Source organism: Geotrypetes seraphini, chromosome 3 (genome assembly GCF_902459505.1).
Source record: "Geotrypetes seraphini chromosome 3, aGeoSer1.1, whole genome shotgun sequence".
Classification (NCBI taxonomy): Eukaryota; Metazoa; Chordata; class Amphibia; order Gymnophiona; family Dermophiidae; genus Geotrypetes; species Geotrypetes seraphini.
In genome coordinates, this window is record NC_047086.1 from 343,866,803 (window position 1) to 343,885,005 (window position 18,203).

At 44.4% G+C, this 18,203-nt stretch overlaps 1 protein-coding gene across 3 annotated transcripts in view; it reads right to left on the reverse strand.

Annotated features, from left to right (window-relative positions):
- The window catches only part of GALNT14 (polypeptide N-acetylgalactosaminyltransferase 14), a 596,567-nt gene that overhangs the window by 19,510 nt on the left and 558,854 nt on the right, over positions 1-18,203 (reverse strand). For all 3 annotated transcript variants that reach the window (XM_033937530.1, XM_033937528.1, XM_033937529.1), the window contains 2 exons: positions 11,720-11,812; positions 2,642-2,725 (listed from right to left, as the gene is read on the reverse strand). In XM_033937530.1, coding sequence (XP_033793421.1) covers positions 2,642-2,725; positions 11,720-11,812 — 177 coding nt within the window. The remainder of the gene's footprint in view (positions 1-2,641; positions 2,726-11,719; positions 11,813-18,203) is intronic.

Below are 18,203 nucleotides of genomic sequence, written 5' to 3' on the forward strand. Positions count from 1 at the left end.
CAGTTATTCTGGGGAAGTTCAAGAAGCTGACTCAACTCTTGGACAGTTATGTGCTGATGGTCAGGGGGCAATGTTTGAAGAGCAGTATATACTAAAGCTTGAAGTATGGGAAACAAGGTTCTAGAACTAGAGGTTGTAATGGAAGAGGCTGAGTTGGATTTAGTAGTGATCACAGAGACGTGGTTCATGGAAAACCATGACTGGGATATAGTTATATTAGGCTGCAAATCTGTTCAGGAAAGACAGGGTAGGCAGAAAAGGAGGGGGAGTGGCGTTATATGTTAAAGATCATATTAAAGTCACACAATTGCAGGATCTGCAGGGTAAGGAAGAGGCACTGTGGGTCAATCTGGAAAGAGGAAATGGAAAATGTATTTACGCTGGTGTTATATACAGGCCTCCTTCACAGACAGAAGAAGTGGACAGAGATTTAATAGTAGATGATACAGTAGCTGTGAAGGGGAAACATTACTAATAGGTGATTTTAACATGCCAGATGTTGATTAGAATATCCCTATTGTGGGCTCTTCTAGAAGTAAGGAAATCCTGGATTCTCTACAAGGAGAACTGTTTCAGCAGTTGGTAATGGAACCCACGCAGGATGAAGCCATACTGGATTTAGTACTTAAAAATGGGAAAAGTGTTTCTGATGTTACAGTGGGTGATCATCTGGCATCAAGTGATCACTCTAAGGGGTAGTTTAATATTAAGACAGGTGTAGAGAGGAATCATTCAAAAGTAAAAGTACTTAACTTTTTTAAAAAAACTAACTTTGTTCAGATGGGGGATTATGTCAAAAACTGTTTGGATGGGAACATCTGGAAGAAGTAGGAAAGCAGTGGACAAAACTGAAAGGAGCTATTGTAAGGGCAACAAACCATTTTGTAAGGAATGTAAGTAAAAGTAAGAGGAAAAGAAGGCTTTTTTTGGTTCTCAAAAGTAGTAACTGAGAAGGTAAGATAAAAGAGGTTAGCTTTCATAAACTACAAAAAATTGCAGAAAGAGGAAGACAAGCAAAAATATCTGGAAAAGTTAAGAGAGGTTGGTTGAGCAGTCAGGAAAGCAAAGATGCAAATGGAAGAAAAAAAATAGCAGATATTTTAAAACAGGGGGACAAGACATTTTTTTTAGGTATATTAGTGATAGGAAGTGCAAAAGTGGCATTGTGAGACTCAAAGGTAAAAGAGAGATATATGTAGAAGATGATAATAATGAGGCTGAATTGCTTAACAAATATTTCTGTTCTGTGTTCACAGCAGAAGCACCGAGAGCGGATCGCAGAAGACAAAAGACCCCAATCGATTTTCAGAGGATTGTGTCTGGGAGGAGTTAGCTAAATGGTAGATAATGTGATGGGGCCAGATGATGTACATCCAAGGGTACTGAATGAACTTGGGGAAGTTCTGGCGGCTTTGCTGGATGAACTTTTTAATGCTTCTCTAGAGTCGGGAGTGGTAATGAAGGAATGGAGAAGGGCGGATGTGGTCCCTCTCCATAAAAGTGGAAGTAAGGAAGAATTAGGAAACTACAGGCCGGTAAGTCTGACTTCTGTGATAAATAAATTAATGGAAATGCTTATAAAACAGAATAGTGATGTTTCTGGAATCCAGTGGATGATAGGACCCGAAGCAATATGGATTTACTAGAGGCAGGTCTTGTCAGGCGAATCTGATCAATTTCTTTGACTGGGCAACCAGAGGATTGGAGTGTGCTAGATGTGGTGTGTTTAGATCTTAGCAAAGCCTTTCACAGTGTTCCACACAGGCATTTAATAAATAAATTGAGTGCTCTCGGGATCCCAAAGTGATGGAGGTCAGGAACTAGTTGAGTGGAAGGCGACAGAATTCCTCTTCAGAAGTATGTCTTGATATACATCTAGACAGCCCCTACAAGGATGTTTCAAGTCCATAGGAAAACAGGTGGAGTGAATTAAGATATTGGAATGAAAGCTTTAACATTTGAAATTAACTCAGAGTGCTGTTATTAAAGATGAAAGAAAAACAAGGAAAGGTTAATTTGTTTTAACTTATAAATCAACTTGTTATATTGCCAGGAAGGGCAGTATATCAAAACTAATAAACCATAAATCATAACTTGGTAACAGACAGGAAGAGTGAGGCCCTTGAGACTTTTAAAATGGTATTTAAATCTTTGGTTGTTGGTTTTTTTTTAATGTTCCAAAATCTCCAGTATTATCTTCACTAGATATAATTTAAAAAATATTTTAATGAGGTGTTAGAAATGCAGTCAGGGCTGTATATCACTTTCAATGGAAAGAAGAAGGAAGAACTCATAATGATCTAAATTAGTGGTAGCGAAACTAGAAGCCAAGTGTGTCAAAACGAAAAAAAAATCTTCTGTTCTCCTTCCAATAATGGATTATCATCTGCTAGTAGGTGGTGGGTGAAGGATTATATGATTCTGGATTAGACTGAGGCGCACATCAGGGAGCATCAACCAACAAACACATATCATCCTTCCCAGACTGTCAGTGGAAACTTGAGCTTTCCAATTGTGAGTTCCCTTCTATACACTTTCTGGAAAGCTGACACTTCTCCAAGTTATCAGTCAGTCCTGATAGATCCACTGTACGCACTGATATCCCACAAGAGAGATACTTTAGAACAGCGCCATGCCATACCTGAGTTCTGGATAAACGTTCTCCAGGTACCACTTGAAAGAATGGCACTTCAGACTCTTCCGGAGGGCCACTCTCTTCTGGATACTTCAAAGACACAAACAAATAAAGCAAAATAAAACAAAACACAGATGCAAACCAGATACTGAACAAAATTATTTGTGGGCATCACCTATTTTTTAAATAGATTCTGGGGCTACTTTGACTTTATTTCTCATGGTCTTCATTATGCACAGAGGATAATTTTATAATAGACTGTCTAACCCGCATGGGAGATATGCACATGAGCTATGCCTATTTTCTAAAAGAAATGCACACACACAAAGTTGCACATGCTTTGAGGCACAAAAATCTTTCCCCTTTTATTTTACATGCTTATCCATATATATGCACATATGTGCATATTTAAGAACATATGAGAGTATGTGGCACAGTAGTTAGAGCTGCAGCCACAGCACCCTGAAGTTGTGGGTTCAAATCCCATGCTGCTCCTTGTGACCCCCAAGCAAGTCACTTAATCCCCCATTGCACCAGGTACATTAGATCGAGTGTAAGCCCACAAGAACAAACAGGAAAAAATGCTTGAGCACCTGAATGTAAAACCACTTAGGCAGGAAGGAGCTGGGCATCCCGCCTGCTGATTTTGGCTCTCGGGGGATGGGTTTTCGCAGTGGCAGGAAGGAGTGGGCATCCCTCCTGCCTCCATTCTGGTTCCAGGGTGGGTCAGCATGGTCATTTTTCTTTTTAATGGGGCAGATATTGTGCATGTGTAACACATGCATAACATCTGTGCCATTAAAGAAAAAGGCCCCAATAGCTGAGTGGCAGGAGGCTGCTTTGGGGCTTCCCCTGCCACTCAGTTGTTTTGGCCTCCCCAAAACGGCTCTGCACATGTGTCCAGTGGCTCTCAGAGCAACTGGTCTGATGGGAATTGCGGCAAACCTAAGTGCAAATCATTTGTATGGAAACTTGTTGGAACATCGATCGCTGTTCCACAATCGCCCCTCCCCCCCAAAATAATAAAAATCGGTCAACAGTGACTCGCACGGCCGTGTTTAGTGCATCTAGCCCTGAGTAGGGTAGTATCAAAGTGCTATAAAAATTGGGCTTTCACTGCACTGTGATTTACCACGGAAGTCACCAATCTATGGTACCTGAGTATCACAGTTGCTGATTCCCATATAAAAAGAATAATGCTGCTGCTGAACCACCTTGCAAGCAGCATTATTCCACTGGCACAGATGCATTGGGCTGCCATGCTGCATCCCGAGGCTCTTGGTCTGCATCTTAAAGAGGTCAGCAACCTTACTAAATAGTTGTGGATAGAGTAGGGTTGCCCCAGTCCCGCCCCCACATGAACCTCTCTGAGCCTTTGTGCATGCAGGGACATCGAGGTGATGACCTCACGCACATGCGCAGAGGCCATTCAGATGTGACTCCAAGCTCGGGAACTTCCAAAGCATGGACAAACTGCCCGGTTTTGGAAATCCATCCAGGTACCTGGACAGTTCTCTAAAAAAGGACATGTCTGGGTTTTCCCGGACATTTGATGACCCTAAGATAGAGCACTTCCCCTCAAGCACAACCCCCATTCTTGTGCCCCCCCCCTTCATAAAATCCAGGCTTAATAATTACCGCACCTCCGCGAATTGGTTCTGCATTTTTGCAGGGAATGCATGATTTTATATTTTGCTGCAAGGGTTATGCACAACTACAGGTAATACATGATTTTACATACAAAATAGTGACCCCCCCATATGAAGTGGTTGGAATTAGCAGAGTATCTGATATGATGTTCCTGTCTTAAGTGTGAATAATACATGGCTGCGGGGTTTACAAAGATATGGGCTATAATTTTACTTACAAAAACTGCTTCCCTGCGGGCTGTACATTGGTATGGATTATGCTTGACTACAGGGTATTTATGAGAAAATACGGTAAGGGGATAGGGCTGGTTGACTCAAGCTGCTAGAGGAAAAGTCTTCATTGATGTATTTTTCTCATTTAATTAAAACATCCTAGGGCTGGTGCATACATATTAGTCATCGTAGGCCCTTGGAATTCACTCCCAATCCTCCTAGAGGGCCACCAACAGGCCAGGTTTTCCGTATATTCATAATGAATGTTATTGAGATTTGCAAGCCTACTGCTACCATTGGAGACAAATCTATTTCATGCAGAGTGGCATAGCGAGGGTGAGTAACACCCAGGGTAGTAGCGCTTTCCTCCCCCTTCCCTCCCGCTCCTTCCCAATTCCCCCCTGCCGCACGCGTACACTCTTCCCTTCCCTTCCCCATACCTTTTTAATTTTCCAGGTGGGAGCAACATTACGAATTTGCTGCCCACATCGTGTCGGCTATCCCTCTGACGTCATTTCCTAGGCATGGGGCCGGAAGTGACATCAGAGAAAGGTGACACCGACACAGGCAGCAAGTTCGTAATGCGGATTGCTTGGGGAAGATTAAAGAGGTACAAGGGGAGGGAAGGGAACGGGTGCATGGCGGGAGGGGGAACAGGATGGAGCAGGGGGATGAAGAGGAGAACAGGAGCCGGCACCCCTACCAAAACCACGCCTGGGATGGACTGCTCACCCCCCTTACTATGTCACTGCTCATGCATATTCCTTAAGATATCCTGAAAAGCTGGCCTGTTGGTGACCCTAGAAGACTAGGAGTAAAGACCAAGGTCCTAGGAGAATCTTTAATCATATACCACTTTGAATTATGTTTCAGGTCCCCAGTTCCACTCCCCCTAACCCCCAATTCTGACATTAAATTTAACAGGTTTGATCGCTATGAAATACCTCCTCTTCCAGAGTAATTCTACAAGAATGCACAATTGGACATCATATTTTTCAATTTAGTTCTCTCTGTGTATATTTGAATGTCTATATACAGTATATAGATAACCATAGCTAAAGAGAGAAATTTACAAAATCTGTTCTATCCCCCTCCCCCAATCTTGAATCCTCTCCCCACCGTCCCAAAAGGTCCTTTTTTAAAATTTCCTGCTTCTAATGAATAAATGGATGTCAGAAAGGCTTCTGACACAGGCACGGATCATGCGAAGAGCAGCCACCGCCTGCGGCTTTGAACGGAAAAATGACTGCAGCAAAGGAGTCGGCCCGAAACGAAACACTCGATCATCACATCCAGACTGCGGGCAGCAAAATAGTACCTGGAGGGATGCATGCGGCCCATGGGCCACAAGTTTTAGACCACTGTTGTAGAGGGATATATATGCCAACACTAGGCCTTTGAAAATGAAGAAACACTATGCAATGTGGGGATTTTATTCCATGGCTTATTATAGGGCTCTTCCCTCAAGTCCAGACACCTTACGGTTATACCACCTATATGGTCCCCTTGCAGTTACACGCTTATTCGCCCTGTTCAATATAGCACTTCGGGTGTATAACTGCATGCACCAGTTATAGACTTGCTCTGCCATGATTGTACATTGTGTATTTTAAAAAGTGAGTTATAAATGTAATGAGAGATATTTCCATTTCCCTCCCTCTTCCTTTTTCCTACCTTTGCAAATGAGTTGATGTTAAGGAGTGATACAGCAGTGAGAGTACGGCATGTATAGATGGAGAATGGGATTGTTGAATGGGACAGTGCTTGGTGCTGGCCCTTTAAATCTTCCAGGAATACAGGTGGTAAGTTTTCACCATCATAAATGAACAGCTGTGACAGTCTCAACAAGTCTGTAGACTAGCATTGATTCTAAGGGGCTAGAACTACAATTAGGCTCGTGGAAAAGACTGGAAAGGTTTGTGCTGCTTATGTGAGGCCACAAAGGCTTTTAGGTTATCACCCTGCATCTGGACTATTATATCACTGGCTCCCAGTTCGCTTTAGGATCCAGTTTAAATGCGCATGCATAATTTTCAAGCTTCTCTATGGAATATTTGATCCTTTTGTCCCCTTATGTTGGAATACCCTTAGACTTTGCCATTTGAGAAACACACACATGTTAGCCTTCCCTTCCTTTAAGGGAATTAAATCTGCTGGGAAGCTTAGTCAATCTTTTGTTTTCCAGTTTGTAGAGATCTGGAATGAACTTCCTGATTCCATTAGGCTTTTAGGCCAGCTGCAATTATTTCGTAAATTCCTGAAAACTTTGTTATCCTCGCAATTTTTAAATGATTTAACTACAGCCTCAATGAAATGATAATATAGTTATTTTTCTTATGTACTTTAGTTTTTAATTAGTTCTTCCTTCTCCTATGTTTTCTGCTATGTACTCTAGTCTTAATTATATGTGAACCGAGTCGAGCTCCACTAGGAGATGACCCGGTATATAAACCAAAGACTAGATTAGATACCTTGCTCTGGACTCTGCGCAGAGGCGTAGCTAGATGGGATGCAAGGGGAGCAGTCACTTCCCCAAATGGATTTTGAATGAAATGGTGCCTATGCAGAATGGCCCCTTTAGCATTGCACCGGTGCTTTACAAAAAGTCTACTCCCCCCCTGATATCAAAATCTGGCTGTGCTTCTGGCTCTTGAAAAGTGTGGTACAGACATCTAAAAAGTTGCAAATGTACACGGGCAATCTGTAGGAGTGGGGGCAATGAAGAGCCCTCTTTCCTCCTGTTCCCTTGAGGGAATCTGCATCTAGCATTGTAGACAATGTTATAAAGTGGCTGTGACAGAGCTGATCTTAATAGGCCTGTTTTCTTCTCTATTATAAAATGATTAGCCGCAAATCCATGGTTTACCGGGATGCAGTTCTCAAAGGCCATTTATTCTGATTTATATTCCCACCACCTTATCATTCTGGGCTGATCACAATGAATTACATATAAAATAAAACAGCTTAACAAACAGGCACATTCAACTCAATGCTACCTTCTGCAATTTAACTTAAAAAGCAGTTGAAGTGAAAAAAATGCCTTCACATGTTTTTACAATCTCAATGTTTATCCTCCAACAGGTTAACTCCTATAATATAAATGGCTTGTATAGTAGTATAAAAAAAACTTATATATATATATATCTTTATTAGATTTTCAAACTACAATTGTGCAAGTAATTCATATTTCATAAAATATTACAATACAAGCACAATAAATTCTCAGACATTAATGTACAACTATATTTCCCCCCACCCTCCCACCTAATACTCAAGTAAACTAAACCCACAAGAAAGTATCCATATATACCCTGAATCAAGTTCCAATGCCACACCTTTCCCCCATCCCTCCCAACCCACCCTGGATGTGTATGTTTATAGATTTATAAAATAAAATCAGTTATTCTTCCTTACAAAATTTAGCCAATGGCTCCCACACATCCATAAAATTTCTGTAACGCCCTTGCTGTATGGCCATGAAACGTTCCATTTTAAAAATGTAACACAGAGAATCACACCAAAACTTGTAACATAATCTATCCCACTTATTCCAATTCCTTAAAATGAACTGTATGGCAACCCCTGTCATTATAAAGAGAAGTTTGTTATTTCAATCAGATATTTGCCTTTTAGCTCTCATCAATGTACCAAATAAAATGGCCACAGGATTCTCCAATATGTTGTTCACTTGATCCCATATGGACCTCCAAAATTTAAGCATCAAGGCCGGTTGGACAAATAATCACTATAAAGTGTTGAGTGTGCTCAGTACCCCCTCACACATCGGTCACTTTAGAAAAAAGACCAATGAACTGGAGAACCATCATGGATGGCATCACTCGGTTCTCCTAAATCCCAAGCCATTAATTATCAATCTCTCATTAAAAAAAAATATCTAAAGTCTATAACTGTAGCTAGAGAAATAGTCTGAAGCATGGGAAAAATCAATGAAAAATCACTTATCTTTATAACGGTGGATGATGAAAATCAAGCCGCTAGCTGACACACGGCAACTGCCATGTATGTTGAAAAGGTTCTTCGATTGCAAGGGGAATACATTGCGTTTATAGCGATATAGAGTTCTCGAGCTGTCATAGGAGTGTTTGGATTTTCATAAGATTTTGAGTTTTTCACATTCACAGCTCCTCTCCCTGGACAATCTGCCTGCTTTTAAATATCAGCAGCAGTGGGAGATCAATTGCTTTTACACCTAAGCAGCAATGGGACCAACCCACCAAAAACCCACAGTCCCGATCCTGCAAAAATATGAGCTCCACCCTCCCTGCAGTCCGCTAGGAAAATCAACTGCTTTTACACCTAAGCAGCAGCAGGACCAGCCACCACTACCAAGAGCCCTTTGCCCCGATCCAGCCAGGCATGTGAGCTCCTCCCTCTGCAGTCCATTGGAGAGATCAATCTACCTGCTTTTAAATATCAGCAACAGTGGGAAATCAACTGCTTTTACACCTCAGCAGCAGCGGAACTATCCACAACTACCAAGAGCCCACAGACCCGATCCAGCCAAGAGTGTGAGCTCCACCTCCCCCTGCAGTCCACTAGGAAGATCAACTGTTTTTTACACCTAAGCAGCAACAGGACCAGCCACCACTACCGAGAGCCCTTTGCCCTGATCCAGCCAGACAAGTAAGCTCTTCCCCCAGCATTCCGTTGGAAAAATCAATATGCTTGCTTTTAAATATCATCAGAAGTAGGAGATCAACAGCTTTTACACCTAAGCAGCACCAAGACCAGCCGCCACTATCGAGAGCTTTTATCCCAATCCAGCCAGACGTATATGCTCTTCACCATACAATTTGTTGGAGAGATCAATCTGCCTGCTTTTAAATATCAGCAGCATTGGGAAAACAACTGCTTTTACACCTAAGCAGCAGCGGGTCCATCCGCAACCACCAAGAACCCACAGACCCGAACCTGCCAGGAATGTGACGCTGAAACCGTGGATTGAAGACAAAGTTTTATTTTATTTTTCTTTCCAGCTTATGATTTATCTTTAATCTTATCTATTGTTTTGCCTTTTGTCTTTGTTTTGTTCTATTTCTATCATTTAAATTTCTCCAGAATTCTACTGTTCAACGGCTCCCCCTTCTGCTTCTATTCCTTTCTCTCCTCTCTTCTACCTTCCAAAGTATTTAGATCAATGCTGTCTTGTTAAAATGTTTATTTTATTTTTATTTTTCCTCTAACTCTACTTTTCACTTCTCTATTACCCTCCAGGTACTTTAGTTAGATTGTGAGCCTTCGGGACAGTAAGGGAATTTTTCAAGTACCTTTCTTATTTCTAATCTTAATGTATATTTTCTGTAAACCGCTTAGAACCTAACGGATGTAGCGGTATATAAGAAATAAATTACATTACATTACATTACATTACTGGAGGAGTTTGGGATCATTTTACCATCGGACCCTTGCAATCGGGTGGGTAGATATAACACCATTTACAGAACAGAGTTTGCTTTAAACCTTTATTAATGGTTGTTCACTTCATGGCACTTTGTATTAGTTTTGAAAATTAATAAAGATTTTTATTTTTTTTTAAACCCTTTAAATAATCAGTGGTTCTTCTCTTAAACCTTCTTCAAGTTTGTCCTCATCTTTCTCTGCATATTACTTCTTGCCTCTTCCTATTCTTACAGTTCCACCTTTGGCCTTCCTCCTTTCACTCTCAACATGAAAATTCCTTCCCAGGAATTCGTCCCCATGGCCCCCTTTCTGTTCCCTCACTTTTTCAGCCACTTCTATTTAATTCTTCTTTCTCCCTCATTCCTACCCTTTCCTCCTTACAGGTTTTTCTCCATTAACTTCTTCAGGGTCTTAGGTTCTAAGCTGCTCATCTCCCATGGCATATACATGCTATTTTTGTAATCAGGAAGCATAAAAGGGAAACGGATGAGATGCAGGGGCTGTTTGCTTATAGCATGGCCACACTTTCAGAAAGCAACCTCCAGTAATTCTCTGTGGCATTTATAGTTATTATTCAGACCGTCGTTCAAAATCTGTCCATGATGTAAAAGTATGAGCAGATTCAAGCACATTCAATATTTACCTAGATTTGCCACCTTCTGAGTTGGCCCTAAAATATTGACCTGGTTTAAATAAATCTTTACATTTAGGACTCAGCAAATACACATTTATAATGAAGTGTCTTAAGACCATAAGAATAGCCATACTGGGTCAGACCCATGATCCATCTAGCCCAGTATACTTCTTCCAATGGTGGCCAATCCAGGTCACAAGTACCTGGTAGAAGCCCAAATACTAGCAACATTCCATGCTACCGATCCCAGGGCAAGCAGTGGCTTCTCCATGTCTTTCTCAATAGTAGACTATAGACTTTTCCCCCAGGAACTTGTCCACACCATTTTTGAAACCCATCTACATTAAGCGTTGTTACCACATCTTCTGGCAACACGTTCCAGAGCTCACTATTCTTTGAGCAAAAAAAATATTTCCTCCTAGTTGTATTAAAATTATTTTCCTGTAACTTCATTGCGGGTCCCCTAGTCTTTGTAAATGTTTGATAGAGTAAAAAATTGATTCAAAGTCGAATCCCAAGTGAATGGATGCTCTTCAGAGTTCTGCATTATCATACCTTTAAAAATAGGCTTGTACTTTGTCAGGGAGGAGACTGGCAGATTAACTGGTGATGTTGAGTATGGCATTTGCCAGGGTGATGCCTTGCATTCCATTATTTGCCATTAAAATGACGTGGTCAGGATGGTACTTATGAATGACTGACTGGTGCATGATAATACTTGTCTCATGATGCTAACATAGCAGCTTCCAGACCTCTTCTACTTTGGTCTGCAGCTTCATCCTGCTGCAGCTTGACTGCAAATAATCATCCCTTGTGCTTTTAATGTTTTCATTAAAAAGAACACACAAAAAGAAATGTTCCTCAGAACTAAAACAGGTGTTAACAATTAATGCGTCTTGTAGAGATTTACAAATTTCTATCAGTCCAAAGCTGACAGCTGAACATCATTTTCATCTTGTACTCAAGACAGATGAAGTATACAACTGTGAAGTATTCAGGGTTGTAACTGTACAGACCTAGTCCTCGTCTCCTGCAAAGCAATTATTTTTCAGATGTACTATTTTCACTGTTCAGTGTACAAGTACAGAAACAATACTGGTTGTTTGTACAGCCTTCACTGTTGCATGATAATGTTCTGTTCACTGCTGAGGGAAAGGAAGTACTTACTTTCCATACGGCCTACCCTCTGCTGCTGGCCGGGCAACATAGTAATGCCGCTTGAATTCATCCATCCACACTTCAGCTGTGCGCTTGGTGTTTCTGAAAAGGAACAAAGTATTAAACAGCAATAGCAATCATTTGGATCTCTGACACATCTTTCACTTAATAAATATACAACTTTCCTTCAAAGGGTTCATTCCCAAAAGAATAGGGGAGAACAAGCAGTGAATTTAGATTAGAACTATAAGGTTTTCAGTGGTTTGGAAGTTTTTACATTTTTACTAAATATAGACCTTTTTTCCCTTCAAAAAATTTTGCTGATGTCCATAATATTTTTTTTAGGATGTTGGGATGTATGAATTGTCTGCTGTTAGAACTAAGGCACATGGAGAGAAAGTGCTTGTTTAGTCTCACACAGAGATTTAATGGGAGGTGAGAAAATCAGGTCAAGAGTGAATCTAAGCTAGATTTTAACAACAACAGCAAAAAAAGTACAGTATTGAAGAGGACTGAGCCAGTGGAATTCTTTTTTTTATTATTATCTTTATTGATTTTCAAGTAGTAACAGTGCAATACATATGAATCTAAACGTATAACAAATCAAAAAAAGCACTTTGAACTTACAAATATTCAAAAGTAATCTTTTCCCCCCACCCCAGTGGAATTCTTGAAAGACTGGCATCTAGTCTGAGAGTAATTTAGCAAATGGGTAGGAGCACTATCAGGTCCTGGACCTGAGGGGCCGCCGCGTGAGCGGACTGCCGGGCACGATGGACCTCCGGTCTGACCCGACAGAGGCAATTCTTATGTTTAGTCTAGCCTTATTTTGCCGTACTTTCTACACCAGAGTTCTCATTTTAAACAAAGCTTACCCTTCAAAAAAAAGTGTCCAAAAAGCACAGTTACTTACCGTAACAGGTGTTATCCAGGGACAGCAGGCAGATATTCTTAACGCATGGGTGACGTCACCGACGGAGCCCCGGTACGGACACTTTTAACTAGAAAGTTCTAGTTGGCCGCACCGCGCATGCGCGAGTGCCTTCCCGCCCGACGGAGGAGTGTGTGGTCCCCAGTTAAGATAAGCCAGCTAAGAAGCCAACCCGGGTAGGTGGATGGGACGTAAGAATATCTGCCTGCTGTCCCTGGATAACACCTGTTACGGTAAGTAACTGTGCTTTATCCCAGGACAAGCAGGCAGCATATTCTTAACGCATGGGTGACCTCCAAGCTAACAGAGAGGGAAGAGGGATGGTTGGCCATTAGGAAAATAAATTTTGTAACACAGATTGGCCGAAGTGTCCATCCCGTCTGGAGAAGGCATCCAGACAGTAGTGGGTAGTGAACGTGTGAACTGAGGACCAAGTGGCAGCCTTGCAGATCTCCTCGATGGGCGTGGAGCGGAGGAAAGCCACAGAAGCAGCCATAGCTCTGACCTTGTGGGCCGTAACAGCACCTTCCAGTGAGAGACCGGCCCGAGCATAACAGAATGCAATGCAGGCAGCAAGCCAGTTGGAAAGCGTCCGTTTAGAAACAGGACGACCTAGACGGTTAGGGTCGAAGGACCGAAAGAGCTGAGGGGACGAGCGGTGAGCCCTGGTACGGTCAAGGTAGTATGCAAGGGCCATGTGGCCCAGGAGGACCATCATCTGCCGAGCTGGAATGGAGTGATGAAGGAGCACCTGACGGCAGAGGTGGAGCAGAGTCCGTTGGCGGTCGGAGGGGAGAAACGCCCTCATCAGAGTGGTGTCGAGAACTGCACCAATGAACTGAAGTCGCTGTGTGGGAAGCAGGTGCGACTTGGGGTAGTTGATCTCGAACCCCAGGAGATGGAGGAAAGAGATGGTGTGTTGAGTGGCTTGTAGCACAAGCGGAGACGTAGGTGCTTTCACCAACCAATCGTCCAAGTAGGGGAACACCTGGAGGTTGTGAGACCTGAGGGAGGCCGCCACCACAATAAGGCACTTGGTGAACACCCTGGGTGATGATGCGAGGCCAAAGGGTAGCACTTTGTACTGATAGTGATGGTGCTGTATCTGAAACCGTAGGTAGCGGCGTGAAGTCGGATTGATTGGGATGTGAGTGTAGGCCTCTTTGAGGTCTAGGGAACATAGCCAGTCGTGTTGAGAGAGAAGAGGGTAAAGCGTGGCAAGGGAGAGCATTCTGAATTTTTCCTTGACCAGACACTTGTTGAGGTCCCGGAGATCGAGGATGGGACGGAGGTCTCCTGTTTTCTTGGGAACCAGGAAGTAGCGGGAGTAGAATCCCTGACCCCTTTGGTCTGAGGGTACCTCTTCGATGGCATTGAGAAGAAGGAGGGATTGGACCTCCCTCAGTAGGAGGAGGAGGGATTGGGAGGAGTGAGAAGCAGACTCTATGGGAGGATTGTCTGGTGAAAGAGTCTGGAAGTTGAGAGAGTAGCCGTGGCGAATGATGTTGAGGACCCACTGGTCTGATGTGATGACCTCCCAACGGCTGAGGAAAAATTGTAGGCGTCCTCCGATAGGCTGAGGAAGAGGCAACGATGGTGGGAGACTGGCTATGCCCTGGAGAAAAGAGTCAAAAGGGCTGAGATGGTTTTGACGGAGGGAGAGGCTTGGCAGGTTGGTGAGACTGGGAGCGAGCCTGAGGTTGATGCTGCTGACGAGGTCGGCGAGGCTGCTGTTGTGGCGGGTTGAGAGGTCTGGCCGAGAACCTGCATTGGTAGGAGGACTGCTGTCTGTAGGGTCGAGCAGGCGGAGCCTTCTTTTTAGGTTTCACCAGAGTATCCCACCTGGTCTCGTGAGCCGAGAGTTTCTGAGTTGTGGAGTCCAGAGACTCCCCGAAGAGTTCATCACCAAGACAAGGTGCGTTCGCCAGGCGGTCTTGATGGTTGATGTCGCGATCAGAAACTCTCAGCCAGGCCAGACGCCGCATGGCAACAGCCATGGCAGATGCTCGAGAGGTCAGCTCGAAGGAGTCGTAAATGGAGTGAACCATGAATTTGCGTAGTTGAAGTAGGCTGGAAATTTGTTGTTGAAAAAGGGGGACCTTACGCTCAGGGATATATTTTTGCAAGGATGAAAGTTGTTGCACCAAATACTTCATGTAGAAGGATAAGTGAAAGGTGTAATTATTAGCCCTGTTGGCAAGCATTGCATTTTGATAAAGTCGCTTGCCAAATTTATCCATAGTTTTGCCCTCTTTGCCAGAAGGGGTGGAGGCATAAACACTGGAGCCATGGGTCTTCTTTAAAGTGGACTCGACTAGAAGAGATTCATGGGGTAGTTGAGGTTTGTCGAACCCCGGGATCGGAATGACCCTGTACAAACTATCCAGTTTTCGAGGGGCTCCCGGTACAGTGAGAGGGTTTTCCCAATTTTTGTAAAAAGTTTCCCGTAAGATGTCGTGGACGGGTAACTTAAGGAATTCTTTGGGGGGTTGTTCAAAGTCTAGGGCATCGAGAAAGGCCTGGGACTTTTTAGAGTCGGACTCTAATGGGATAGAAAGAGCCGCCGACATTTCCCAAAGAAATTTGGTGAATGAGGATTGTTCAGGTTTGGAACCAGTATCGACCATCGAGGGTTCCTCGTCCGTTGACGAAGCCTCATCCTCGGTACCGGGTGGGGATTCTTCCCACAAGTCCGGGTCCCTGACGTCGGGGTGTGCAGGACAGGACGGTGGTGTGGAAAGCTCAGTGTGGCGAGTCTTAGTGAGAGACTTGCCAGAGCGCATCGAGACGGTACCGGGGGAGGAAGATCGGTGCCGGTCCCGGTCTCGGGGGGACCGGTGTCGTTCTTGATGTCGGGGAGGGTCGGCATCAGAGCGTGGTTGCACGGGAGGATTGAGTGGTTCGGCCGCGAGCACCGGCATGGACGTGTTCAACGGTACCGATGGGGTCGACACCGGTGGTATAGTGCGAGGCTCGGGCCGGTCTGGTACCGGAAGGAGTGGGGCCAACATTGCTGGCAACAGGTGTTGGAGTTGCTGCTGTAGTTGCTCCTGCAATTGGCTTTGGAGTATGGCCGCAATGCGGTCGTCCAGAGGAGGCACCGGTACCGCTTTTTTCTTTTTCGGTACCATAGGTGCCGCTCCATGCCCCGGCGATGAGGAGGCCGATGACGAGGCACTCACCGAAATCGGGGCGGAGCGTTTGCGGGGTCGGCGTGATGCCGGGAGGACCGGCATCGCCGCTGTGGCAGGAGGGCGCTCAAGGGAAGTGGAAGGCTTCTTAGCCGGCTTACCTGGTGCCAGCGACCCCGAGGAAGGATCAGGCATCGTCGAAGTAGTCGGTGCCGACTTTTGCGGTGCCGTCGACGGCGCGGCAGATTCCATGGCAGATCTGGTACCGAAAAGGATATTCTGCTGGATCTGCCTATTTTTTAATGTGCGTTTTTTAAGAGTAGCACAGCGGGTGCAGGTGTCAGCCCGATGCTCTGGACCCAAGCACTGTAGACACCAGTTTTGCGGGTCAGTGAGAGAGATCGGGCGTGCACACCGCTGGCACTTCTTAAAGCCCGGCTGAGGGGGCATGAAGGGAAATACGGCCTCCGCAAAATCAAAACCGGAGGCCTGTATGGTGGCAACAGGCTCCGCCGGGGCTGGCCTAAAAAATAAGGGAAAAACAAAAGCAAAGTTTTTTTTTTTTTTTTAGAACGAAAAAGGAACCCTAAGGGAAAAAGAGCAAAAAAGTGGAGAATTTCGCGAGCGGGAAGGCAAAAAGTAGATTTTTCAACGGCCGTTGAAAACACATCGTCTTCTTTGCTCCGCGGAAACGAAGAAACTGGGGACCACGCACTCCTCCGTCAGGCGGGAAGGCACTCGCGCATGCGCGGTGCGGCCAACTAGAACTTTCTAGTTAAAAGTGTCCGTACCAGGGCTCCGTCGGTGACGTCACCCATGCGTTAAGAATATGCTGCCTGCTTGTCCTGGGATAAGTCTGTTTTCTGAAAACTGTGTTAACCAACAACAATTATTGAGCTCTAAATAAATGCTGACCAAAGTACTTCAAAAAAAAGAATTGGATTTCACCCAAGGGGAAATACTTCTACCAAATTCACACAAACAGCAGTAGCCTGAAGGGCCGTCTGTTCCAAAAATCTGTTCGGATGGCTCCTAATCATTCAATTGGAAAAAAAAACAAAAACAAAAAAACAACCCAACCTCATGAACTGGAAATCTGTGATGGAAGGTTAGTACAGTCATCAAGTGAACTGCCACCACACACAGTAAACAGAATAAAATCAAATCACTAACAGCTGCATCCAAAGCGTAAATGTACCAGCACCCCATAAAACACACAGAGGGAGAGTAAATATATCCATCAGCTGGGCTGAAGCACAGTATGCAAACCTTGGACAGCCTGGGGATACATTCTCGAAGTAAAGAAAGCACATGCTCCCATGCTGTGCTACTGATAGATTTACAGTTTCTTTGCATAGTCCCACTCCAGAAGGCACGTGGCCAGCATTTGCAGGGATGGCATTGTGTGTTCTCTTGCCTCTCTCTTTGCTCCCTTATCAGGAAAGGCTAAAGAGGTTAGGCTAGGAGAAAAGAAAGAAGTGAGGAGATATAACAGAGGTCTATAAAATAATGAGCAGACTGAAATGGGTATATGTATGACAACTATGGAGGCACATAATGAAGCTACCAAGTAGTACATTAAAAACAAATCAGATAAAATATTTCTTTACTCAGGGGTGGAAAGGGTAGATGTGAATCATTTATTCACTCTTTCCAAAAATACTAGGACTAGGGGGCATGCAATGAAGAATACGTAGGTACAGTGGCGTACCAAGGGGGGGTGTCGGTCCGCCCTGGGTGCACACTCCAAGGAGATGCACAGCCGGCCACCCTCCCTATTCTGCCGCTGCTGCTTTCCTTAACCAGCAGCAGCGGCATTAAACTTCAAATCAGGGGTGTCTGCGGCTCAGCTTGTGCTCCCTCCGGTGGGTGTTTAGTTTCTGGCCAGCTCCCCTGCATCAGTTTTTCCGCTCAAAGACGCAGCCAACATCATAATGTCAGAGAGAAGGCTTCCGACATAGCTGCAGATCGTGCAAGGTGTTGACGCCCGTGGCTTTGAATGGAAAACAGGATGCAGCAAGGAACCGGCCAGAAATGCTGCTGCTGCACAGGGAGGAGGGAGAGAAATGCTGCTGTTACACAGGGAAGGGGAGAGAGAAATGCTGCTGCTGCACAGGGAAGGGAAGGGGGGGGGGAGAGAGAAATACTATTGCTGTAGCATCCAATTGGAAAGACAGATGGAAGGAAGGAGAAGGAAGACAAGGGAGAGGAACCAGAGATGCCAAGTCCATGGGAAGGAGGGAAAGGAAAGGAGACACCATACCATGAAGAGGGAGGGAGAGATGCCAGGGCTTGGGGGGGGAGGGAAGGAAGTGGATGCCAGACCAATGAGGGTGAAGAGAAAGATGGAAGGGGGAGGCATAAAGTTTCTGGAATGGGAATAGAAGGAGAGAAGATGCCCTATAGAAGGGGCAGAGAGAGGGTAGACGGT